General features: G+C 37.9%; 1 protein-coding gene and 1 long non-coding RNA gene across 7 annotated transcripts in view; one reads left to right on the forward strand and one right to left on the reverse strand.

Moving 5' to 3' along the window:
• The window catches only part of LOC106081576 (unconventional myosin-XVIIIa), an 89,182-nt gene that overhangs the window by 53,537 nt on the left and 8,321 nt on the right, over window positions 1–27,324 (reverse strand). For 4 of the 6 annotated variants that reach the window (XM_013243617.2, XM_013243618.2, XM_013243619.2 and 1 more), the window contains exons 6-10: window positions 6,148–6,546; window positions 5,867–6,053; window positions 4,816–4,982; window positions 3,260–4,753; window positions 2,913–3,101 (exon numbers count right to left, since the gene is read on the reverse strand). In XM_013243617.2, the coding sequence (XP_013099071.1) occupies window positions 2,913–3,101; window positions 3,260–4,753; window positions 4,816–4,982; window positions 5,867–6,053; window positions 6,148–6,546 (2,436 nt within the window). Of the gene's footprint in view, window positions 1–2,912; window positions 3,102–3,259; window positions 4,754–4,815; window positions 4,983–5,866; window positions 6,054–6,147; window positions 6,547–16,797; window positions 17,837–20,860; window positions 21,011–27,324 lie in introns of those variants that run through there. The other 2 variants (XM_059363671.1, XM_013243629.2) reach the window with 2 other exon arrangements.
• On the forward strand, window positions 1,602–2,614 carry LOC106081581 (uncharacterized). The gene is made up of 2 exons (XR_001220386.2): window positions 1,602–1,825; window positions 1,986–2,614. It is a non-coding gene; the product is annotated as an uncharacterized LOC106081581 (long non-coding RNA).

Consider the following 27,324-nt stretch of genomic DNA (forward strand, 5'->3'; position numbering starts at 1 on the left):
CATGTAGATAAAGCTCATCTTTGACGTGTGTGGCATCTGCATTTTTCTTGTTGTTTGTATAACTATCGCGAGCCTACACAACAAGACAAAAAAACCTTATAATTACAGTGCAAATCCTATGCAGTAGGTTGGTGGGTGTCAGTTAATCGCCCTTATTCCCGTTGTCGAAGGATATGGGAGAAGCAGTTGTACAAAATTTCAGCCAATAGGAATAATTACGCCCTGTGGGGGCTCAAGAAGTCAAGATCCCAGACCGGTTTATATGGCAGCTATATCAGATTATGGATCAATTTAAACCATATTTGGCACAGTTGTTAGAAATCATAACAAATAACGTCAAGGAAAATTTGAGCCAATTTGGATTAGAATTGCGCCCTCTAGTGGCTTAAGAAGTCAAGATCCAAGATAGGTTTATATGACAGCTATGTCAGGTTATGGACCGATTTTAACCATACTCAACGCAGATGTCGGAAGTGATAATAAAACACCTCATGCAAAATTTTAGCCAAATCGGATAAGAATTGTGCCCTCTAGTGGCTCAAGAAGTCAAGATCCAAGATCGGTTTATATGGCAGCTATATCAAAACATGGACCGATATAGCCCATTTACAATCCCCACCGACTTGCACTAAAAAGAAGTATTTGTGCAAAATTTAAAGCGGCTAGCTTTACTCATTCGAAAGTTAGCGTGCTTTCGACAGGCAAACGGACGGGCAGATCGACGGACATGGCTAGATCGATTAAAAATGTTATGACGATCAAGAATGTATATACTTTATGGGATCTTAGACGAATATTTCGAGGAGTTACAAACAGAATGACGAAATTGATATACTATAAATGTAATGCTTTAATTAAATAGACGTATCCCCTGAAGATGTCAACAAAAATTGACGAAACGTTGGGACAAATGAAATATAAAAAGAATTTTTATTTACGGAACTTAAATCTACAGAGCTTGAGATAAGATTGAATAAAATCGAATTGGACCAAGAAAATCTGAATACGAAATTAGTATACGCCCATCCTATGGTGGAGGGTATGAAAACAATAACCAGTTATGAACAATTCTGCTCAGTCAAAATAACAAAATAGTTGGTAGACAATAGAGGTGTGCACGTGTGTGGTGTGTGTGAAAAGTCGCTAACATTTTTAATTGTTTCGCGAGCGAAAATGTTTTTGTTTTCAAGCCAAAACACGTTTTTTTCATATGATCTTACTGAAAAAAATAAAAAAAAAAACTAACCGTATAAACCAATACATACCGGTAATGGTAGCCATAATGGTTTCAAAGATTGCTAATATAATTTTTTATGCCATTTTCCTCACTATAAGACGAGTACTACTTTTTCGTCAATACCTTTTCGCCGACGTTTGCAAAAAAAAAATTATTATTTGCTTCATGGAAAAATATTTTTCAGCCGTGATTCGCAAGTTTGTCGTGAGTCGTGAGTTTTTCTTGAGTAATGCGTGAGTAAAAAGTTTGCCTCGTGAGCGTGCATGGACGTGAGTCGGCATACAAAATCGTGCGTGAGCGAGTGAAAAATGTACAGGAGGTCGCTTTTCTCGTCGATATTTACTCCAAAGAGTAAAATGCCAAGAATAAAATTTCGAAAAACTGTCACTGAAGACTAAATTTCATTAAAATTCAATTGTTATCTACAGACAAAACGAACTGAAATCTTCGTTAGGGACAAATTTGCTATTTTCTCTAAAAACAAAATTTTGATGAAATTTCCTGTATTACTCTTTTGAGACGAGCTTACTGATCGAATATGCTTTAAAATAGAAAAGGAAAGTCAGCGGTTACCACACACCAAACATGGTGAGACACGTTTCGTTCTATATGGGGACTTATCAATCACCTTAGATGTGGAGACTTCAAACTCGTAGCTATAATGAATTTACTGCGAAAATGCGTTCCTATCTTTCAATGCAATTTCTCTGAAGACAACATTTTGATATAATTTTTTATTTTTTTTTAGAAAAAAAAAATTAATAATACATAAAAACACAATCCCATGGCCCCGGCACGGGATGACTAGGAGCACCACAATGGTTGGAACTTTCAGTTCCGATTCGTGTGATGCTCATCGTCATTACGAGAAGCTCAGCTGAGAGCTACGTCCACAAGTTGCCGATGGTGGAATGCTCCATATACCGAGTAGATGCAACTGAAGTCGTGGTATCGAGTAGAGTCTCAGTAAAAGGGCGGACGGCACCGGCTCTTGCTTAAATACTGAGTGTTTATGATACTCGATATGACAAGGCGAGTTATGGACACCCTTAAGCAACCAAAGGCCATAACGTTCCCACGGCGATCGGTGCTATGGATCGGAACGAGCCTGCTCACTTATGGAGCATGACGAGGATCGCCACCTTCACATTCAAATGTGGTTAAAACAGCAATCCGATGGGATTGGAAATAGTGTGCACATGTATAAGTGTGCCCACCACTGCTTTAGAGAAAATTTTATAGAAAAATTTGCTTTTACACAAAATGTCATGAAAATTTTAAAAAAATTATAAGGAATCTTAATTGCTACTCGAATTGAGAAATGTCAATAAAGACATAGCGCCTTTACGCCAATTTGGCCTCCTCTCTTACAAAACATCCCAATGAGTGTTTCAACTGGCTGCATCTGGTTCATTACAGCACTTTTCAATAATTTATTCATAAAGATCCTTGAATGTAAAAATCATCTGCATTGAAGCCGACAACGTTTAAAATATGCCTAATTAAAATTTAAACGGTCCCTTATAGCAAATATGCACCAGGTAGCACATTTGAAACCTTGGATTCGATTGATTTCATTCTGTCAACATTCAACGCAATTTCAAGTCGCATATTAGTGCTGATGGGCTTTTGCATCAACACTAATCACCACTCGAAAATTGATATGGAAACTTACCTGACTTGGACCTATTCGATAGGTAGCTGGATCTATTTCATTCGCTGATAGTATTTGTTCGATAACAACATCTTTGCTGCATTCTCCAGCTAAAAGGCCAAAACGCCTTTCGAACTCCGCAAGTGGAACTGATTCGGGGAAGCCCAATCGGTGTAGTCGTGCAGCATCCAAAATCTGTGAACCCCTCAACTGAAAGCAGAAAAAAGAAAAACAAAATACAATAACAACTTAGGCTTATATGAAAGAAGAAAATGATTTGTTCCGATAGAAAGAAAGTCTATTTAAATGTTTATACAAAATGTTAAAGAGTTTAGAAATTAATTTTACATTAAACATGCCATACTTACTTGACTTCTTAGAAGCGGAATGTTCACAAGATCTTCTTTGGCATTTTGCAGTGCCGAGGTATTTGGAGAACCGTTTGAAGAGTGACAAGAATGCTGTCCCGCGTTGTGTTGTAGCAGATAACAGTGCACAAAATGTGTTCCTGTGCGTCGCAGTGTGTCAATAATGCCATCGACTGTAAACTTCACTTGCAACATGATCGAATTGCGTTTAACACCGGCCGAAGTGAACGATCTGCGTATACTGGAGACTCGTCTTAGTGACTGAGTACCCTCGAGGCCAGCAAAAGAACCGCAAAAGACTATACCGCCCGAGCCACGTGTTAGCGAGCCAATATAGAGGCGGTTAATTTCATCACGCGAGGAATCCTGAAGCAATGAACCGGCATTGCGTATGGCTGGGTGTTCACGACTATTTCGCACCCAGCCATTAACACTGTACAAAACAGGATTGGTGCCCTGCAAGTGCTGTAGTACAAATTGTTTTGGTCCCGTACACTTACGCAAAAGCGTCTGATGCTCGCGATCGCCATAGTGTGAGAACAAACGCTCTAGGAATGTATCGTCGTTTGAGTTGGGATACATGGACTCCTCGTCCAACAGCCAGAGCAAACCTCGCCGATCCTGCTCTCTCAAATCACGCTGTGACGATCGAACAACATGATTTTGTGGTGCTTTATCGATAAGCGCTATCAGCGGCGCAGGATTTAGGTCGGAAATGCATTCGGTATCGATCTCTACCAATTCCTGGGCATAACGATCCCTGGGCGCCACCAAAGTGTTGTGGTGGAAAAGCAATTGTAAACGCTCTTGCAAGTAGTTGTGTTTGAGATCCGATAGCGTAGCTCCAATTTGGGAACCACAACTAGCAGGATTTTGGAAACCGGGTGTATCGACCAAAACTATAGAGGCTATTGTATGTGCAGCAGTGCAGATTGTTTTATTAATCAAAGCCACCACAGCTGCCAGCGCTTCGGAGTACAGACCAACCACCAGCGAGTCTAGACACTCCCAAGCCTGCTCGAGGCTATCAGTGATTGCCTTGGAAGGGGATGTACTGCCGGATGAGTTAACGTTAAATGCCGCTCCTGTTAAATCCTCAAAGGATACTCCCAATAGACCAGCCGCCTTACGAGCGGCCGATGGATTGGCGAACTGTGTACGTGCTGTAGGACCTGCCCCCACAATGGTTACTCCGGCCAAGCCCAAGTGGTAGATGGAAGCAAGTATGCTCCATATGCCGCGCACAGCTTTCGGATCTATGTTGAGTGTTTCGAATGCCAACGTAGTTCGCATAAAGTCCGCCGCAGCTCTTTGTCTGTCTTCCAGCTTTTGTGATACCGACACAAAGGGATGATTATCCTCGGCTGGCAGGCTATCTATTTGAAGTTCTTTTTGCAGGGATCCAGAAGCACCAGCAAGTAATCTTGACATTATGTGGAAACTGTATTCGTTGTTAAGGCGACGACCAGCTCTTTGACGTTCGGGCAGCAATACCTATAACAATGAAAAGATTCAAGTTAGAAACCGAAACGAGGGTCAAAATCAAAAGCTATTACCTGCAAAGATGCAGACGCGATTTGTCCTGATTGGTCGACATCCAAACTCAAAAGCTGCGTCATACGCGTAGCGTTGGAATTCAGACAGGTTTTTGTATTGCCAAATGCTTCCAGGATAATATTAATCGAGTTGACTTTCTCAGCATTTAGGAAATTATTTGCAGACCCTAAAAAAAAATTTCAAAAAAAAGAATATAAAAAAGACCATAAAAATAATACTTAAAGATAGGCTTTCAAGTTATAAGTCAGATGTAGATAATTAATACGCATGCAACAATACACATTTTTGCCATAGGTTAGCATTTGCCATAGATCCATACTTAAAATTGATTTTCTGATTTGATGTTCTATCTGAAATTGGCGCATTATTTCCAAATCAGACAGAAGAGTTTCTCTAACAGCTCTTGTTTATGGGGCCATGATTTACAATTTTCAACCAGTAGCATCAGGATAAGCCATGGGTTCCTTTTATTTTATGTCCGAAATGCGGGGTAAGTCTGCAATTATGTTACAGTGAAAAAAAGAGATGCTATACTGTCCACAGTTCACATGATTTGGCGATTTGATTTGCCAATAATTTTTCCCAAGTATTTTTTATATAAAAAATGAGTTACCCTGGTGGCGTATGATATATCCACATATGTCATATGCATATTTATCTAAAAGTAAGCATACGCAACTTAGTTCAGTAAATTAGGGAGAGAAATTCTTTTAAATTGTGGCTGCTATGTGAGAGTTTCACGCAAAATCAAGGCAAAATTTAAGGCATTTTTTTTTATTCCATTGGACCATTAGACTTCATACCATTATGGCCGTAAGCTATTTATCTTAAAAACAAGATCTGCTGGAATTCGGAAGCTGTTACCGAATTCGGAAATAATGCGCCTACTTGAATTACAACGCTTAAAAAATCAGAGGAAACAAAAGTCGTTTTGTGATACATCCTAATGTGTACACATGCATGACAAATTCAATATACATATTTGTATGGTGTGTGTGTGTGTGTTACAACAATAACAGAACAACAGTACACTACACTAAGAACACATACCCGCTGCCAACGCCAAATAGTAAAGTGCGTGTTTAAAACTAGTTGTCTTGCCAGAACCAGAACGTCCCATGAAAATTAGACTTTGATCGCGGCGAGATTCCAGCATGGCCCTGTAGGCGGTCTGAGCCAAAGAATATATGTGTGGAGGCATATCTTCAGTTTTGCAACCGCGAAACATAGACACCACCTTAAAAAACGAAAAGAAAAGTAAACAGAAATGATTTTTCAAATCTTACTGCGGAGATAACAATTAAAAAACAAAAACGAACGAATGCAAATACCTTTTCCGAGTACAATGACAAAGGTGCCATGGGATTGACCACCAATAAGGTGGGCCCCGCTTTGGTATGTATTAGGTTACTGGCAAAACGTTGGCGTAGACAATGCAACACTGACGCCTCGTTTAAATGCTTCAGCTCACAAATGTCCTCCACCAAATCGAATGACGAATCATTCTGCTTCTCAATGTCGTCCTCGTCCACAGTCATTTCTTCGCCATTGTGCAGCAATTGTATGACCACCTTGTGGGTTTCCAAATGGGCTTTGGTTTGGGGCAAACGCAGTGCAGCACAGAAGCCTCCTCGATGCACCAGCCACACACGATCGCTACTGCCATTCTTTTCTCTCGCAGCCGAGTCATCTTGGGAATTTTCATGTTGTAACTCATTTCCGTGGCGAGACTGTGCAAATAGAAAAGGAAATACTTGGTGTTATAAATCTTAATAATAATCTTATTAATATTAACATAAAATACACCGAGAAAAATAATGTGTCATGGTTTTAAAAATTCTTTAGAGAACAGAAAAATTGAGAGCTACTATTACTGTTATAATAGCAGCAAAATTAACTACTTACAGTCAGCAGAAAGTGTTTTCTATTGTCAACACATTTCTAAGAAGAAGACGAGGTAGACCCATTGATAAGTATACCGATCGGCTTAGAATCACTTTATCACTCAATCAGATAAAAATTCGTCTAAATGGTAGATATATCGAGATGTAATCCGATTTAGACCGGATTTGGCGTGGATGTTAGGGGTTTAATACCACTCTATATACCGAATTAAGGCAAAAATACGTTCAAATAAAATCAAGAAGCCTAAACGAACGATTTTCATTCTAGTAAAGTACATAGGGAGTAAATATAGGGTCAAAAATAGGTTGCAGATAGTGGAAAGCTACATACGGAGTAGCTGCAACGGCAGTCGCGGTCAATCAGCGGTATCGGGCGGAGAGTTTCAGTAAGAGGCCGGGCGGTTCCGGCTCTTGCGCAAGTACTGAGTGCCTATGATGCTCGATATGACAAGGCGAGTTATTGGCGTCTTAAATAACAAATAGCCACCCTTTTCCCGCGGCGATCGGTCCTTTGGACCGGAACGAGCCTGCTCAACCACAAGAGCTTGACGAGAATCGCCACCTCCACATGAAAATGTGGCTACGACAACGACTTATCGACCCGATAAACTCAAACAGATGACAATAACAATAAGCTGTTTTTTTGTTTACCGATTGCTGCGTAATATTAGGTGTGTTCGTGCACTTTTCCAGTAACAATTTGCCAGTACAAATTTCCAAGATATTAGAAAATTTGTGCTGGGGAAAAAACTTCCGGCAAAAAATTACAACTCCCCCAACAACTATGGGGGCAAGGAGTTCCAAAGACGTATTGCGTTGAAGGAGGAATGTCATTCGGAGGTCACCATCTTATGTCGAATGGATACTCCTTATTGCATAAGTCAGCAAATATATCCGCTTTGTGGAGAGCTCCACTCTTTGCCATGGTGAACAAATATGTCCTATTTGGGGGTGGGACGTCCTCGAGACAGTTGGTCCCGAATGTTGATACCAGATTCGTAGTCTACTCCAAAATACCTTTCATTTGCGCCCCATATTCGCATAATCGGCAAACATGTCCGGTTTGGGTGGTGTTTTGGGGGATCGGGCGGCCATTCAGTGACTTTCGTATACTACTCTAAAGTACCCCTTATTTGAGCCCCATGTTGCAATGGTCAGCAAATACTTCCTATTTGGGTGGGTTGGCCCCATAGAAACTTTTTCCCGAATATTGATATCAGTTTCGTGCGATACTTCCAAAGACCTTTCATTTGCGCCACTTATTGTTATACTCGTAAACTTGTGCTCTTTGGGGGTGTTTTTGCCGCATATTGCTATGGTCTGTAAAAAAGTCCTGTTTGGGGGAGTTTTTCGGGGAAGGGCGTCCCCCCCCCCCAACATTTGGTCGCACATTTTGACATCAGATTCGTATTCTACTCGTAAATATCTTTCAGTAGAGTCCTATATCGCCGTGGTCGGTAAATATGTCCGATTTAGAGGTGCTTTGGGGGTTGGGATGGTGCCCCAAAAACTTGGTCCCAAATTTGGGTATCAGATTTGTACTCAACTCTTAAATACCATATTGTCTTGATTGGTCTCCTGATTTTAACTTTTAGGGCCTTTGCAAGCGCGTTTATCAACCGATCTTCTCCAAAAAACTATGACTCCCACAATATGTACAGATTTTGGTCGAAATACTTCATTTTAAATTTAAACAAATTTTATTTCGACGACGATGTAGGCTAACTACGTACCCAGTGTCGTGTTGGGTATAAAAGAGTCGGATTTGCCTGACTTTAGTCCTTCTTTGCTTGTTTCCCCTTAAAATTTTGTGTTCAGATTTGACTGTCCCAAACTGATCAAAAACGATTAGCAACCGACATCTTTGTTTTACTCAGAACGTTTGGCATCTTTGCTTCATTCAGATAACTATTTCGTTAATACTTCGTTGCCCATTTGTAATATTTTACGGAAAGCGGCAGCAGTGATGCTTACTGTTTTTTAGACAAATGTTTCTTGTTTTTGCAACCTTTTTTACAATTTTTGTCACCCTTTTTTTCTTAATTGTGTGCATCACTGTTAACATACCATTCATTCTGTTCATCTCTCTGTACACCTTAAATTTATGTCCCATTTACACCATTGCTACATACGACATTCAACTTATTGGGAAGAAAAGCGCAAAAATGGCAATACTTTTCATAAATTAAAGTCTGATATAAAGAAAATATCATGTTTTGGTTGTAGGTAGATTCGATCATTTCCGGTGCGGCCAACAAAACTTCTATGCCAGCTAAAAGTCTGCCTTAAAAACACAACGAATGTGAAGACATTTTTCTACTCCAAAATAGCCAAGTCCCATGCAGATTTTAGTTGTAACACGACCACCATTACAAGCGATATTTTTATTACACTCTATGCTCTCCTGGTCACACACCAGAATGTCGCAGATGTCATGCACTCATCTTTAATTCTGGCCATACACACATAAATAACTTGGGCGCGCATTAGAGATCTCCATTCCGTATAGGCGGCGGAAAGCGTCTATTTTTGGAGTGGAAAGCAATTTTCCAAACCATCATGTGTGGAGAGATATAAAGACATTTGACTTTATATTCCTCTAATTAGCAGCAAATAAATGATGCCAAAGTGGAATACAAATCAGACCAAAATAGTAGCAGCCCAATACACACACTTTTGTCGTGGTGGACAACGTATAAAACAATTGATTGGCATAAACAGTTTAAGGCTGGCCTTAACCATTTAGGTAGGGGAAAAAGAGTTTAATCGCATTTTTAGTATTCATACACTTCAAGAATTTGTTTTACTTGTAATACAAAAAAAAACCGGCCTGATTTCAAACATTTTTTTCTGATATTTTACCCAACAAAATCTGAGGTTTTTACTACTTGTCTAGGGCGCCCCGGTAGCCGAGTTGGTAGCGTGCTTGGATAACCAGTGCAGGGGTCGTAGGTTCGACTCCCGCCAGAAGCCTTGGTCCGTCGCTACTGTGGTATCACAATGGGCTTAAAATTGTCTAATTGAGTCTGTAAAGGACTGCCACTATTACCTAACCTAACCTATTACTTGTCTGATAAAAGACATTCCAATTTTGCTAGGGGTTTTCGGATATAAGTAAACATGAAGTTCTGCTGTAATTGACTTGGGTTTCCTTTATTTGTTTGCACTTTTTATACCCACCACCATAGGATGGGGCTATACTAATCTAGCCATTCCGTTTGTAACACCTCGAAGTATTCATCTAAGACCCCATAAAGTATATACATTCTTGATGGTATCGTCGTTCTGAATCGATCTAGCCATGTATGTCCGTTTGTTGAAATCATGATAGAGGTCGAACGCGTATAGATCGTTGGGGATTGCAAATGAGCCATATCGGTTCAGATTTAAATATAGTTCTCATACAAACCGATCTCCAGATTTGACTTCTTGAGCCCTGGGAAGTCGCAATTTTTGTCCGATTTGGTTGAAATTTTGCATGTAGTGTTTCGTTATGACTTCCAAAAACTGTGCTAAGTACTGACAAAATCAGTCTATAACCTGTTATAGCTCCCATGTAAACCGATCTCTCGATCATCCTTGTTCGGTTCATACAAGCTTTAAATTTTGCTTGTTTGACAGAAGTTTGGTATGTAGAATAAAATTACGCCCTACAACTTAGTTTATTTTGTAGAAATTTTGAGCAGAATCCGTGGTGATGGGTTCCCAAGAATTGGTCCGCCCGAACTTAGCACGCTTTTACTTGTTTTATTATATTACAGAAAAGCCTCGCAATTCCAAACCCAAAAAATATCTCCATAAACTAAAGATATTTAATTTATCTGCCTTTTAGAGTGAGGATCATTTGTCTAAAGATGTGATCATTTTTCTTTCGAATTGAGTTTAATGATCGATAATATTTTTTGCAATGAAAAAATGAATAGGAGATAGGAGATACACCACACCAACCATGATTTAACGCGTTTTGACCCCTTGGTAGGGGCGGACACCATCACAAATCTTTAAGTGTTGGGGATTTCAAAGGCCGTTGTATTTATCTCGAAGATATTGCGAAAGTACCTCTATAAAATGTATATATGTAAGGAAAGTCGAGCTAAAGAAGAACGGCTTAAATAAAAAAGACAAAAAAGTGTATAAAAAGCGTATCCGTATTAAACGTGAATCTACAACTAATATCAGCTTAACATTTTTATTTTTGAAGGCCATAATGTGATTGCGGGGACAATGAAGCACTTTGGTTTGGCATAGGATTTTCACCTCATATATCAAAATATTAGATCCTAAAGAAAAACATCAGTCGAAAGATTAATTCACATGAGAGTGAACATTGGAACATGGAACTACGGTTCCATCGGCCGATGTATGTACTACATCTCATTTCGTCAAATCAGATATAAATTGCACGGAAAATATCTACAAAAACGGGAAAAATTCAGCTTTCATGGGTTCAAGAGCTTTAATCGAACATTTATTTGAATTTCTTCCTTAAAGTGATGGCACTCGTTCTTTATAAGCTTTCTTTCCAGTCACAAAGGGGAGTGGCAAGCGAAACAATCTAGGGTTTATGGAAATTATAGTAGAACACCAGCGAAACCACAACAATATTAGGCTGAAGAAATCCAATGTACACCGAAAATGTGCTGCAAATTACTGCATGGCATAAGCATGTCCCCTAAACACAAAAGCACTCAACCAACAAAATGCAGGACACACACACACACAACAAAAGAGCGACAATGACGATTGATGTAAACATGTGTGAGACACTGCCACATTCATGGGGGCCGTCAAAATTGTTTACACATTGTTTTGATTTCGTTTCTTCACACTTTGTCTTTCAGAAAAAAAAGAAGTTTCAATAAATGGAAACAAACCATATTACTAAGTAAAACATCTTCGTTTAAATGATTTTTTTACTATTAGAAAATGCACATATTTACATATATTTGAATAATCGTGTTTCTCCCTTGACACTACATTCTAAATTTGTATGTTAAATTCATATTCTACGCCAAAAGCCACACCAAGCTCCATAAACTTTGGATTTCGGATTTATGCTGTACTTTGTAATACATTCCTTTGAGCCCAACATTGTCCTAATCAGTCTTCAAGTCCTAATCAGTCGTTTTACTCCTGCCAGAATGAAAGTCTCAGGGCATTTATGTTATATATGTTGTACTTCAAGATATACAAAATTATCGATATCTAACAATACCAACTTTAACAAACGACGCGAGAGGCGCACTTCTCACCTGTCAAAAACACGCAGATTACTTACTTCATAATGTCAAAGCGTTGCAATTTTTAGTTCAAAACTGTAAAAACTCATCAAAATTCTTGCGTTGCCATATGGCAACACCAGGGCGATCCGGGTTGAAGCCAAAAGGGCAGAATGGATTATAAATGAAAGGTCTTTGGAAGTAGATAACCATGAAACTAAACTCCCTCTAAATTTGGGCGAAAAATTACATTTCGGCATTATTTCAAAGGATTATTAAAATAGATTTCGTCAACATTTTCTATGAATATTAAATTTCTATGAAATTTCTTAGCAAAACAAATTTTATCGAAATTTCTACCAGAACCGAATTCAAAAATTAAATTTATTTTATTTTTAAAATAAAATTTTAATGAAATGAAACAAAGTTTTCGACAAAATATTCGATATTTTTATGAATTTTAATTTAAAAAAAAATAAGTTTGAAGGAAATTTTTCTTTGCCTGCAATAAATTATGCCACTCTCCATTTAAACTTACGTACAGTGCCGCACAAAACTATTTGCACAAAAAAACAAGCAGAAACAAATATTTGGCAAATTTAAATGTAAAATTATTTCGAATGTCCATACCCTCTTTTCCACTTTCCTCCTTCCCATTCATTACTTCCGATCTGATAACACAATGGACTGCATAATATATATATTGGACGGTTACGTGTCGATAAAAAAGGGAGTTAAATTAAGTAACTTAATAAAAAGGTGTTTGCTTTCAAAATTTAATCTTAGAAAAAATAAAATTCCAGTTTTTTTTTGTAATACCCAATCCTTGGGTATTAACCCGGTAGAAATCCATCTCTATGTTTAATTAAACATTTATATAATAAAAACACACAATATTTGAAATTTTTGATAAGTCTTACAAAAATATACTCACACTTATTAAAAACACTGGAATATTATTTTTTCTAAGATTAAATTTTAAAAGCAAATACCTCTTTGTTTAAGTTACTTAATTTAATTTATTTGTAATTAATTCCCGATATAGAGTATTGAGCTCATAAACGGAGTATTGATGATGAAAAATACGACTTTTATGGGTTCAATACCCTATATCTGAAGATCGGTCTATATGGCAGCTATTTCCAAATAAGGTCCGATCTGGACGATATTCAACAAAAAGGTGTAAAGGTTTATCAAAACTCATGTTGCCAAATTTCATTGAAATTGGATGAAAAATTCCCATCTTATGAGCTGAATACTCTATATCGGAAGATTGGTCTGTATGGCAGCTATATCCAAGTATGGTCCGATCTGAACCACATTTGACAGGAATGGGTATGAGTCACCAGGACTCACTGTGCCAAATTTCATCGAATTCGGGTAATAAATGGATCTTTTATAGCCTTAGTACCCTATTTCGGGAAATGGGGCGGTCGGTCTATAGGGCAGCTATATCCAAATATGGGCCGATTTGGACCACATTTCACAGAAATGGATAGGGGTCTATCAGAACTCACAGTGTTAAAATTTTATCTTAACCGGATGAAAAATTACCAATTTATTGCCTCAAGACTTTAAGTCTGGAGATCGGTCTATATAGCGGTTATATATAGCTAAATATATACAAAGAATACGAAATCATCAAACAATTTTTGAAAAATGTTTATATCCCATGATCAGTGTTACCACTCAAGAAAATTATTTCCTACCAAATTTTGAGAAAAATTCTACCAAATCGGATTTAAACCTACCAAATGTTCCAAAAGCCAAGAATGCGGTATATTTTTTTATACCCACCACCGAAGAGTAGGCCATTTTCGGATTCCATTTGCAACACATCAAGTTATACATTTGCAACCAAAGAAAGTATATATAGACGATCTAGACATGTCCGTCCATCTGTTTGTTGAAATCGCTGGACTCCAGAACATCTGAGTATGGACCTGATGTGACCATATTTGTATGCAGCTGCCATATATCCCTGTTTTCTATTGAAAGCACAAAAGCCGCATTTGTTACCCAGAATTTATGAAATTTGGAAGAGATCCATTGATACTCGTACCAGTCACAGTAAATATCAGAACTTTCGCCCTTTTTCCTTAAATTTGATGCAATGAGACCCCTTGTAAGAGTATTTGGGCCCTCGACCATCTATGTTTTTATTCTGCTCTCTTAACGAATACACAGAAACGACAAGAGGTCAAACAATTTTAATTTATACCCGGCGCTTTTTTCAGTGATTAACTTTGTATTTATATGTTGGAAAACACTACCAAAAATTGAGGATATTTACCCAATTTACCGGGTAAAGCACTTTTGTGTATTTACCCATCGCCCGTCTCTAATTACACATAGTTTTTTGCTACTAACATTAGAAAAATTTACACTTAAATAAGTAACTTTTTTCTTTTGTTGTATATGATTTTTGGTTTTACAACATAGCACTGTGCCAATACTTTTGTGCGGCACTGTACTTAAAACATATACATACGTACAGACAAATATTTGCCGTTTTTAATAGTCCATATATGTATGCAGACTGCTTTTACGGCATTTTAATGTTGTTGTTATTGCAATCATAGTGTGGCTGGTGGGAAGTTATTTGTGTTACCGCACAGTATGGGCATACGAAGAACATACCGGGCAGCTACTGCTGGTGCAACTTAATCGTTCATAAATGAAAACTTCCGCCTCATTAATAGGCGAGGGCCCTCCAAACATTTTCTATCGTGCGAGTCACTAAATCTGCACTCAAGGAAGTTGAAAACAATCTCAGGCGATATCATTTTTTACTCTAATTAGTGTCTCGGTACGGGAGAAAACGTGCCACTTGGCGATATATACCTATGAGTGACTAAATAGGGACTAAAAAAGTGTAAAATTCGATTATCAACGTCATTTATAAAAATAAAAATTTATTTGCCAAATGTCTTTTTTTACCTTTTAGAGTGAGGCTTATTTTTATTTCTCTTTCTAATTTATTTCTTTTCCAAATCAAGATTAATAATCGAAGATTTTCTTTGCAATGATTTTCCCTGACTGGGATTTGAACAGCCAACCTTACGATTGTGAGGCGTATGCTATCCCTCTGTGCTACCGGCCTTTCTTCATTACAGAAGGCTAAGTTAACATACATTCTCTTGTTTGGGGTTTGTTGAGTTAGCGTCCAAAACAATAACAAAAAATCTATTTTTAAATTTGTAGCAATAATAGTTGACTATGAGAAACTAATTAGCGAAAAATGAATGATAGAATTTCGACAGTAATGCATTTTGTTGTTGTAAATCTTGAAATCTCTACAAACTATCATACAAAAGAACCTAAAAAGTGACTATTCTGCGAGGGAGTGAGAAAGTCACTTCCAAATGTTTGGAGGGGGAGTTCTTAAAAAAAAATAACACCAATACCAACCAACAGTTGTACACAAATTACATATACAGTAAGCGTCAAAATATTGTGCATTTGTTTAAAAAAAATCAGTATTATTATTTAACTCCATAATACAGGAGTTCCGTTTCTAGAACAACGTTTTGTTAGCGATGAAAAAAGTTTGAGGTACTTGGCCACAAAAAACCTAAAAAAGTATGACATTTGTACACATTATTTTGATGTTAACAGTATACGTGCATACATAAAAATTATATGGGACAGCTCTCCCCATAATACGCAAATCAATATGGATTGGTTGTTGTGGCGAAAATTGGTTAAACCGCCCTTCCCTAAATGGTTTTTAAAACGTTATGTGAATGGGCACTTAGACTTGGCATTAGAAAGGGTTATTTACAGTCTCAGAAGATAGTTGTCAGATATTTTGCCAATGGCCTGGTTGTTGTTAGTCTAATAAATCCAAGAAGAAACGGGTTAATGAGAGAGAGAGAGAGAGAGAATAGAAAAGTGCAAAGGAATCATGAAAGACCTTTTACTGGAATATGCGGTGGGCAAAATGGTTGAGTCTTGGGCATTATTCTCTTTCACCTAACTAGAGCTGGCAAAATATCGATGACTCTAACAATATTTTATTCTTTGTCTGAATATCGATTGATATTATTCCTAACAGTACAATCTGCAAAGTTCAACCTTTTGCAAAATTTAACAAAAATGAGCGATTCAATACTGAATTTATCCCACAAGATACATTGCGCCCATAGAGGGCGATGGAGACCCGATATGCATCGTCAATGGGGCCGAAAAGTTACGACACAAATCGGAATCATACCGTGAGCCTTTTGTTGTATACGAATTTCTTAATATCAGCATATATATGTAATTTCGTTAATTTCAATGAAAATTTTCAATAATATGCATTAAAGTGAGTTTGACAAAGGAATGTATCGTTTTTAGAGGCTGCAAAATATTTTTTGAATAGTAAACTTAACCAAATCATATGTTTAGAATCGTGAACGCATTTAAAAGTGACTTGACTTCATCCGTCCTATGCATGCGTGTCTTTGTTGTGTAACTCACAGAATAGAAACCTACATATTTTAATTGTTTTTTGGCAAACACGCATACGTGCGCATTAGTTCTGCGCGTGGTATGTAACTGCACTTTAATGGCATAAAGCGGATTGAACAAAGTTTAAAAATGATACTAAAATCGAAATAAAATATTCCTATGTTATGGGTTTGAATCTTGCTTTACCCATCTCTATATCAAAACATGCAGAGGAGTACCCTAAATGTATTAGATGGAAAACGAAGTGATATATTAAATGTTGGGTTAGCGTGGAACAAAAAGGCCAATACTTTGACATGAAGAAGCGATAAGACATCTACTATTATGATTACTTTCATCCCTTGGCTGAGTTCGAATGAAAAAAACTTATTATTAAATAGAAAACAAAAGTGAAAATTCAAACCTTCTTTTTAATCGCCTCATCGTAGTTTCTATAAAGACCACCGCTGCGCATCTGCAACGAACGTTCCCACAGCGTATGCCATTGTACTACATCATTGCGCCGCCTGAGAGACGATCTGAATATTCGATTGGTCAGCAGTGTCGTTGGGGAAGAGGATTTCGCGCCTGCCGCTGCACTGTTCCAGGGTGGTCTAATGTTAGTTGTGGCCGGTGTTGTGACACTATTTGACTTGTTTGTGCGAAAGCTGCGATTTTTCTGTGTGCGCTCAAATGTTGTGGCAGTGGAGGAATTATTGCATTCAGGACTTTTGTCACCATCACTGTGAAGCCGCATCCGTTGCATAGACCTTGCGCTGGGTGACCTATTGAGAGCTGCTGTTGTGGGCCCAGGTGATGTTTTGCAGTTTCTACGCGGCAGCAGGGGAGATGTTGCATAACTGTCACTCCTTTTCATGTTATTCACTGGCATTTCGCTGGCATACTTTTTCGGGGTGTTAAATTCTTCAGATGAATTAGAATTTCCAGGCGCCATAAACTGGTTGATAATAAAGCCCGATTTCTCGGAGCCACTATCACTGACAGTTTCGGAGCTGATGCTGGTTTTACGATGGCACTTATCTGACCTTGGGGGAGGAGTCGGCCTATTCAGTTTGGATTTCATTGTTCCGCACGCATGTGCCTTTCCCGTACATCCTTTGTGAAATGCTGGATTCAGGCCCGAACCTGGATTATTTGGAGTGGCTGGCACTATGGGCGAGCGTAAAGTGTGCTCGAAGCTTTTGGGTAACACAAACATTTTGACAACACTCTGTTTCTTAATACCTTTTATTTGGATATTTGCACTTCTTATTAACGATCTCTAGTCCGTCATTTCTTGTTATCATTATTTATTTAGGCATATTGGTTCAAACACACACACGCACACATTAGTTGGGGTTTATTTGAGACATATTTCAACATACAAAAATATATCTTTCTATCTACAGATTTTTTTTTAATAACCAAGATCAAATCCAACGCCAACAGTCGAAAGCTAACATCTACCATTGTTTAATTGTGGCTTAGTTACGGAGACTTGTAGGCAGCCCATGAATAGTGGAGTGGGGACAAGGCACAGACAGCTGCCGCTGCCGCCGCCGCAGCAACAGCAGCCACCTCAAGCATAACCATTCATCTATTGTAAGTGCTACAAAAAAAGTACTCAACAGCAGCAGTCAGCTTGCAATGATCATAACCTTGAGTAAGTCTCCGTCCGTCCACAAGCAAGTTATAGCCAAACGAATAAATAACAGAAAAAATTAAACCAAACCTACTCTAACAGAAACTCCCGACCAGATCTAGCAAAATACCTACTACTCATTCTTATATACAATTTACGTAAGTACAAAGTACCTACATTAGTACCTTCGTATGTACACAAGTGTGTCGCGTTTGCGAATTATGGATATCGCATTACAGGTAATTGTAATTTTTTAATCTTGGACATCGTGTATCATATGTAAGTGTTTGACTTGAATGAAGGCTTGAGGGTTTGCCAGTTGTTTTCATTGCTGCCCAGTGATTAACTGAGGCAGCATTAAGATGCTAGCCCACATCTTTACAACGTCATCAAACAGTGTTTTCACATTAGACAAAAAATGTTTTTTCCAAATAAGTTGATCTAATCCTCTAAATTGAAAACAATTTTTAGCTTGACATAAACATTTTGGGAAATAAAAATATTTCTTTTTTTTCAATTTGTTCTATTGGCTTATAACAAGAAAACTCAAACTTTATCTTTAGGTGTTTAATTTGGCGTACAAGAAATAAACAAATGTCTACTTCTATTGGCCATAGGTATTTGAATTTGCATTATATTAAGTACTTGCTGGTCATTGCTACGATTTGCTTAAAAAGCTAAAACAGACTTACAGGCAAGTAGTGGTTTTCGCCTTCAGGCTTCAAGTCCTGGCTTTTTTCTAAACGGTATTTTTTAAACTTTTGAGTCAGAGAACAGAGTGAAACCATTCGCTTTCATTCAACAACAGCAAGTAATGTTGTTGCTTTCAATGCACTCTTTGTTTTTTGTGAGTGCTTCTTTACGCTCTTTTTTTATAATGCCGTTACACCTGAAGCAATGAAATGAAAGCTCGCACACTAAAAATAAGAGAGATGTCTCCAATCATTCGCTAGGCATTCGTTGACATTTTGGTGTGGTGCGAAACTTGGAGTTTGAAATTTTAGAAAGAATTTAAAACGGTAGTTTCTTATTTTTAGAATAGTTAATAATATATGGAATGCTTTTGCTCTTATAGAAAAAGAGGAAAATGATGGAATGCATATTTTGAACATTGAATTACAAAAAGTGAACTGTTCAGTTTTGGAGTTGGGCAGGCCCCTTGGATTCGTAATCTACTTCCAAACACCTTTCTTTGAGTCCCATATTGTCCTGATTTGTGATTGTGATTTTGGGTGGTGCTCTTAGGGTATGGTATGATATGAAAATTTTGTATAGCCTATTGTTCATTCCACAATCTGTAAAAATCGACTGAGCCATTTTCGAGTCTATACGTAATAACCAAACAAACAAAGAAATATTAATTTTTATATACCTACAAAGGTTTTCAAATGAAGAATTGCAAATAAGAACAAACCTTCCCCTGTCGATGTAGAAATCCGGAAGAGAAAATGGACTTGGTTGGGTCATATTCTAATGAAATGTCCTAGACTGGAACCCGCAAGGACAGCGAAAAAGGGGGCGCCCGAAAAACACATTGATCTGCTGTATGAAAATAGAGTTGGAATCAACTCATATATCGCGGAGTCAAGGCAAGTCTTTTTCCAACGATAGAGCTCGATGGAGAGAGCTTGTAAACAGTTTACTATTGGTCATATTTTAGGGCAATATAATTTATACACTCCAATTTTAAATCAAGAACAGCAAAAAAACACACCATACGTTGCATGTTCCTTGCCTTTGATAGTGCAATTCACAGCTTTCGTCATATACCCTTTTTCAATGAATTGTATTGAATGTTGTTGTTTTAAATTTATGTGTTGTGATGAAAATAGGTGTGCAATTTTTAGCAAATGCATTTATAGGCAATGAAAATGGCATTCAACCCGGTATCTGGTTTGAATTGAGATCAGGAAAAAAGGATATTCCAAGGAATTGTGTGAGTGTTTTAACCTTTCAGTTCAAGGCCATACTGTATGTTTTTATACTCGTGATTTCCATCAAAAGAAAGTTATGTATATTTGCAATCCACCAGCAGTTAAGAAAGACATCATTCCATTTACATCAAAAGTCCCAGAAGGGTACTCCCCTGCATGCCTAGCAGTATTTACTAATAGAATGTTGTGTAAAGTGATCAGCTGATTCGCAATTTTTTTAATTATAGACAGCATTCGCATATCTTGTTCTTTGTTTACGTTCATTGATTGTTTACGTCTTCTATTTTTTGCGACAAGTAACGGTACGTTTTATCAATATGTACATATATATGTCCTACATGCTTAGGCAAACCCATCAAAGCAACACTTTTGCAAAATGTTTACACAGTTAGAGTATTGCTCGATTTGATACGGCAAAAATTAGGCATGCTTTGAATTAAATGCCGCCTACATTTTAACTCCTCTGTGTGCTCACAAGACTATTGACTTAAGCCAAGAAAAAAAATTCCAATAATTACACGTTAATCTGTCTGCACAACCAATCCCTTTGTATACGTCAGCTACTAAATCAACACCATCCTCCTCTAAACTCTTCCCATACATATGTTGTCATACTATGATAATCCATCTATCAAAATGTTCAGCAATATCTAACTCGAATAACTCTTTGGCTCTTTTGTACATCAACACTCCACTATTCTTCAATTGAATGCATCATTAAATCATCCATCGTAGTTGTCCTTAAACCGACCGGAACAATTTGCCTCTGGTGTCGTTTTCATTGGTATTTCAGGTCAATTACTGTTAAAAATGCAATAGCAACTCTTTTAAATAACACAACAGTGTTCTCCCCCCAAAAATGCTTTATTTGTTTGACTCAGAGCAGCAGTCTTGGAGTCCAACACACATACAAACACTGGTAAACACACGACGCGTTTATATCCATGTAATAATAGAAGAATGTCTTCTGTCTTTCTATTGTACGCGAGTAAACTGTTGAAGTCGAGTGTCAACGGTTTCAGCGAGACAAGTATCGTACATAGTCGGCGGTTTGAAGCATACTGATGTCTAGACAGTTGCTTAGCACGAAGACAATCCGATCCCCATCCATAACATCAGCACGATCAGATCATTGCTTTGCCTGGCCTGGCCAGCCGGCTAGGCTAGCTAGATGGTTGGCTGCAACAACACACATACTCCTAAAGCTCTTTTCTGTGCACTGCCGTTTGCTGTGTGTGGGGCGCATATTGTTGACGATTTGTTACTGAGTTAGATGCAGCGCTGAAGACGGGCATTACACTGTCGTTCATGACCATAAGAACAAATTCACGTTATTATCAATGCGAACATGTTGCAATAAAAACATTTGAAAATAAAAATGGATAATAAATCTCCTACTTTTGGAGACAAATTTTTTGAAATTTTGTTTTTATGAAAACCTATAGAGAAATTAGATGTTTAAAGCAACGTCAGACATTTTGTCGAAATTAAATTTGCGTACAATATTTCGTTAATATTTGATTTTTACAGTTAAAATTTTAATATTTTTATCACTGAAGCAGATTTGGTGGTTGAAATGAATGAGCATACTACAAACAGGCGCAACAGAGCAGGCTGGGCTCAGTTAAATTTCTATTCCTATTGAATTTAAACTTAATTTTTTTGTGAAAATTTTGTACAATTAAACGGTAAAAATCAAATTTGAACGATACTTAACCATACTTAATTACGAAAAAATGTTCTAGGTTTTGCTTTGAACGTCATATTTCCCCAAAAACTATCTATAATATGAACTTGAAAGTAAATGCCCGAAGACACTTAATTCGTAATTTGGATAGTTTGAATGCCAAAAACGCAATCCACTCCCAAATACCATCAATTTGCCTTCCTTATTGGTCGGTAGCGCAGAGGTTAGCATGTCCGCCTATGACGCTGAAAGCCTGGGTTTCTGACGAGACCATCAGAAAAAAATTTTCAGCGGTGGTTTTCCCCTCCTAATGCTGGCAACCTTTGTGAGGTACAATGCCATGTAAAACTTCTCTCCAAAGAGGTGTCGCACTGCGGCACGCCGTTCGGACTCGGCTATAAAAAGGAGGCCCCTTATCATTGAGCTTAAAACTTGAATCGGACCGCACTCATTGATATGTGAGAAGTTTGCCCCTGTTCCTTAGTGGAATGCTCATGGGAAAAATTTGCATTTTTTTGCATTTGCATTAGTCGGTTTACAAGATCTTGAATTATTCTGTCCACTACCAAATACCAAAATACTCAAGATTTGAATTTCTGGACCCAATATTTTAATGTCAGATTCGCACAGATGGGAATCTGACATTGGTTATAAATAACTAAACAAAAATTCTCTTATACAAGTGTACTCTTGACAAGCCTGGCACGGGATGCCGCACCAAACGGATTGGAACTCTAAGCTCCGATTTATATGTTATTTAACGCCATTACGAGAAGCTCAGCTGAGAGCTACTGGGCGCGTGCACAGCTTACGGATAGTAGGATGATGCATATACGGAGTAGGTGAAACGGCATTCGTGGACAATTAGCGGTATCGAGGCGGAGAGTCTCAGTGAGAGGTCGGCCGGCAACAGCTGTTGCATAAATACTAAGTGCCCATGACGAGGCGTTTTTGGCGTCTTTTAAAAACCTATGGACGGAACGAGCTCACTCAACTATAGTACTTGACGAGGATCGCTACCTCCTTACATAAATTTGACTACAGCAACACCCCTTGATGCCACACTTTGTTTTTGATAGGTGATGTTGTCTTTTACTATTGTAGTATATCATAATCTTTAAAAAAATAGGTAATATTAAATTTTTATCAATAAAAAAATCAATTGAAAAAATCTTTTGAAATTCAAACCTACTCAATTCTTAATTACACAAACACGACCGTACATATTCGAAATATGCACACTGTAAATGTGTGGGTAACTTCATATGAACAACGAAGAATGTTGGTGTGTTTTCTCCAAGTACTGCTGCTGCGGCAGTGCAGCTGATGGATATGTACACACTATAAGTAATCAAAAAGCGCCCAACCAAAGAAACTATTCAAATTCTACAGTTCGCTGTTCAGCTGCTGAACAGGCGAGAGCGCCAGAACAACTGTGTAACTCTATTGGTACGAGTACATTTTGTTATTGGTAACTTCTGCTGGTGGCTGGCAGCAATCGTTTCGTATTTTTACGTAGGCTCCACCAGATAGAGGTGTGGTGTGTTGTGTTGTGTGCTGTGCTGTGTTTGCCTCCAATATTCATATCGAACTTAAGATATTTTCCGTTTCTTACCTAATGCAAAACATCAATACGTACAATACCAAAGACACATACAAAGAATGTACAATAGAGTGTATCGGATTTTCTATTTTTATAGGGGTGGGCAACACACATGTGTTTGTTTATATAACTTCACATATTGACTTGACCGATAGAGCCACCTGAGATGAGGATGAATTTAGATAGATAGATTTACTAAAAGCCATATTGTCATTGAATTGTATGTATTAAAAATATCTAATATTGTTGCATTGTTTTGCGCGTTTTGTGTATTTCGAACATTGTCCTTTCTCTGAAACAAATCAAATGAATTGAGAAACTTACTCAATACTAAATTAACATTCCATTAAGGAACAGGGGCTACTTCTCTCATATCAATGAGTGCAGTCCGATTAAAGTTTAAGCTCTATGATAAAGGGCGCCCTTTTTTATGACGAGTGCGAACGGCATACCACATAGCGACAACAGTTAGTAGAGATAACCATCGCTGAACTTTATTAAGAAACTTAACCGTCTTAAATCTATAATTCCATCTTTTTATTTGATACATATGAGATGTTAAATGTGAAAACCGGATGTTGGCATAAATATTTAATTTTGTGATTCAGGCGAGATATATTTTCATAGAATATACATGTGACTACATGTGGATAAAAAGCAGTACAATACATGTGACAAATACATGTGGATTAAAGCGCGCATTATTCGTATGTGAAATGCATAAGCAAAGTCATATGGACACAGAAAGTGGCATGTCACTTGACAAGCACATACATATCGTTTCATAGCATCTTTTGAACTTCTGCTGGCAATCATTGTCATTCAAAGTTTAATTGTCAGGGACGATTAAGCCTAGTACTGAGTTCGACTTTTGCCCGAACAACGATCGAAATGCACTATAAAATGTTGGTGAAGGCAGCAACATGTCGCTGAATTATTATAGGTTTCGCTTAATTTACAAATCAATTGTGCTTCAATGCTGTTGCCTTTGTGGTTTATACTTTTGTTTATAGAGTCCGTCGGAATTTTGAAAAAAAGTTAAGAGGCATTTTCGCTGCGAATGAGCTCAGTACTAGGCTTTACCCATAAATGTTTGTGTTTACGACAGCTTCGGTTCTGGTTTTATTTTCGATTAAGGCTACTTTGTAAAAGCATCCATCCCTATAGAGCAAGAGCTAGAAACAGAGTCCAATGAACAGTCTATTGTAGGTCTTTAAAAACACACATCGGCAGGGTAGCTCTGGCCCAATTAGGGGCCTGATCTTAGGTAGATCTTATCATCTGCAATGGGTGGACTAAATTGTTGTGGCGTGGACTATTATTTTCGCAGTATGTATACAGATTTAATTACGCTAAGAATAGTAGGGATCCCATGTGATTCTACAGTCGGATTAGCCGGTTTTCCGGTTATGCAGATAGGTAATTGTTGTTGTTGTAGACACAAAGTACACTGAGGCCGCAGCCCTTGCCGATGAAGGAATTCGTCGGGTCAATCCGGTACGTAAAACTGGCTGCCATCGGATTGAGGTGATTGGTGTCGTGTGTTTTGCCTGTACGGCAGATATTGGGGATTGTATTGTCTAACCTTGAGCGATATGAGTTTACCCCATCCAAGTCTTAATTAGGCCAGATTACCTCTGGTTTTTCTAAGAAGATCTTTCTAATCATTTGCAATGGCTGGACTATATTCAGTATGAAGTCGCATTGGTTACAGTATACCGTTGAATATTCTGCAAGCCCATTCTAAACGAGGAGGTTGTAAGATGTTGTTGTTGTTGTAGCCACATTCTCACGTGAAGGTAGCGATCCTCGTCAAGCTCTTGTAAGTGAGCAAGCTCGTTCCGGGCCAAAGGACCAATCGCCGCGGATCGGTGATGTGTTGTCGGATCGAGTCTCTAAACATCTAGATACTACTCCTGGCTTGTATATTAGGGGGTTCTTGCTCATTGAGATACTGTTTGGTAATTAGCTCACTATGATCATTAACTTTAACATGTTTGTCATCTGTAAGCAGCGCATTGTGATCCTCGGGGCTACGTTTTGTCAGGTCAGTAGATTTCTCCACTGCTAACAGCTCACTCCCGCGCGCCACGTTGAAGGTGCATAATTCCCACAGAGTAAAGTTTTGGGTTATGCAATAGTAATTGTAGCAGGCGGACGGACTTGGCTAGATCAACTGAGGATGTCCATATATTCAATGCTTAAGATTATGTATTGGAGGTGTTTACATTGTTCGATCGCGATTTAATTCTGTCTATGTAACTGCAACGACCCAGGATTAATTGTATAACTCTGCGGCTACGACAACAACATAACAAACTGTCTTAAGTTTAGCAATTTGTAAAAATTAATAGGTTCTGAGGATTTGAAGTCACCATGGCGCATGGACAGCATGTCCGCCTGTGGCACTGAACACCAAGTGTCGAATCCCGTAGAGAACACCAGAAAAATGTTCAACGGCGATTTTTCCTTTGCTAATGCCGACAATATTTGTGAAGTGTTGTCGCTCTATGGCATGCCGTTTGGGCTGAGACAGAAAAAAGGAGGTTCCTTGCTATTGGGCTTATACTTGAATCTCTGATTTTCATGCCTTAATTTACATTACATTTGCATTTATATTTGCAAAGTATTGAGAATCTTTTATGGAATTTTATGTAATATTCATATATGCTCAAAAGAATATCTTCCCAAAGTGTTAAACGACGTACAATTGTTATCTTTCGATATAGCGAATAGCCCACACATGACAATGCCAAACTGATAACAAAAGGTTTAAACTTTTTTACCAGGCATTGAAACAAAATCTAATTCCTTGAGTATAAATTTAAAAACACAGATAAATATGAATAGCGTGAGTAAGATAAACTTAGTCTGGGATAGCGTAATTTGCTATGGGAATTTTCCCATTTAGATATTTTAGAAGAAAAATAAATCCATAGCAGTAGATGTTAGGCTGAGATTGTGATTTGAAAAACAAAATCGTCTTAAAAATGCCATGTGTTAGTGATGCAATAAATAATCATTGAATAATTGATTAATGTTAGAGTTATAAAATGGAATTACTACCTGATTATATTAAATCACTTTATCTATGCTAATTTTTTCTATATGAGAATTGCAAATCATATGAACCAAGTGTTTATCTAATTGGGACATTAGTTTAATACTTTTTCTGCGTATTAAAATATTGAAGCGATTGTCTGGCTCATTTAAACTAATTTTTTTTTAATTTTAACAGCCCACAAAAGTCGACTTAGATAATTAAGGAAAAGGTATAAACTTTCATTTAAAACCTATAAAATTAAAAAAAGACTATAAAATCGGTGTTTACTAAATGAGCATACCTATCTACTGCACAAGCCTATAAAAGAAGATTAATTTCTCATTTGATTCGATATGGCGGCGACAGGCACGTTTTCTTTGACGACTTGTTAGAATCTATTGAGCATAATATCACATGGCGGTTGCTATCCAGCACCCAGTTCTAGAGCGACAATTTGAAAACAACATTTCTGTTAGTTAACTGGCATTGAAAATATGCCATTTTCGAAACTATTAGGTCTGGTTCAAAACACACTCAGCACTTGAGGGTCAATAGTTAGTGATGATTTAAAAACTGTGGCGGCAACCGTGTCCTTAAGGTTAGCATGAGTTCGAATCAAAAATATTTCGGCGGTGGAAATTTCTCTTAAAAGAGGTGTCGTCCTGCGGCAAGCCTGGGACTGGGCTATAAAAAGCGAAATCCCTTACTATACCCATCACCATTGGATGGGGTGTACTAGTCTAGTCATTCCGTTTGTAACACTTCGAAATATTGATCTGCGACCCTATAAATCAAATATATTCTTGATTGTTTTGACATTCTCTCGATCTAGCCGCCCCTCCATCCGTCTGTGAAAAACACTATAGCAGTCGAACGCGTAAAGCTATCCTCGAAAGTTTGCAGATATACTTCTTACAAATGTATGTCAGTCCCATGGCAGCCGGTTGTACGTATCGGATTGACCCGATGGAGTTCTTCATCGGTAAGGGCTGTCGCCTCAGTATATAACACACTGATACAACAACAGATGTATATAGATCGT

The sequence above is a fragment of the Stomoxys calcitrans genome, chromosome 2, assembly GCF_963082655.1.
Source record: "Stomoxys calcitrans chromosome 2, idStoCalc2.1, whole genome shotgun sequence".
NCBI lineage: Eukaryota > Metazoa > Arthropoda > Insecta > Diptera > Muscidae > Stomoxys > Stomoxys calcitrans.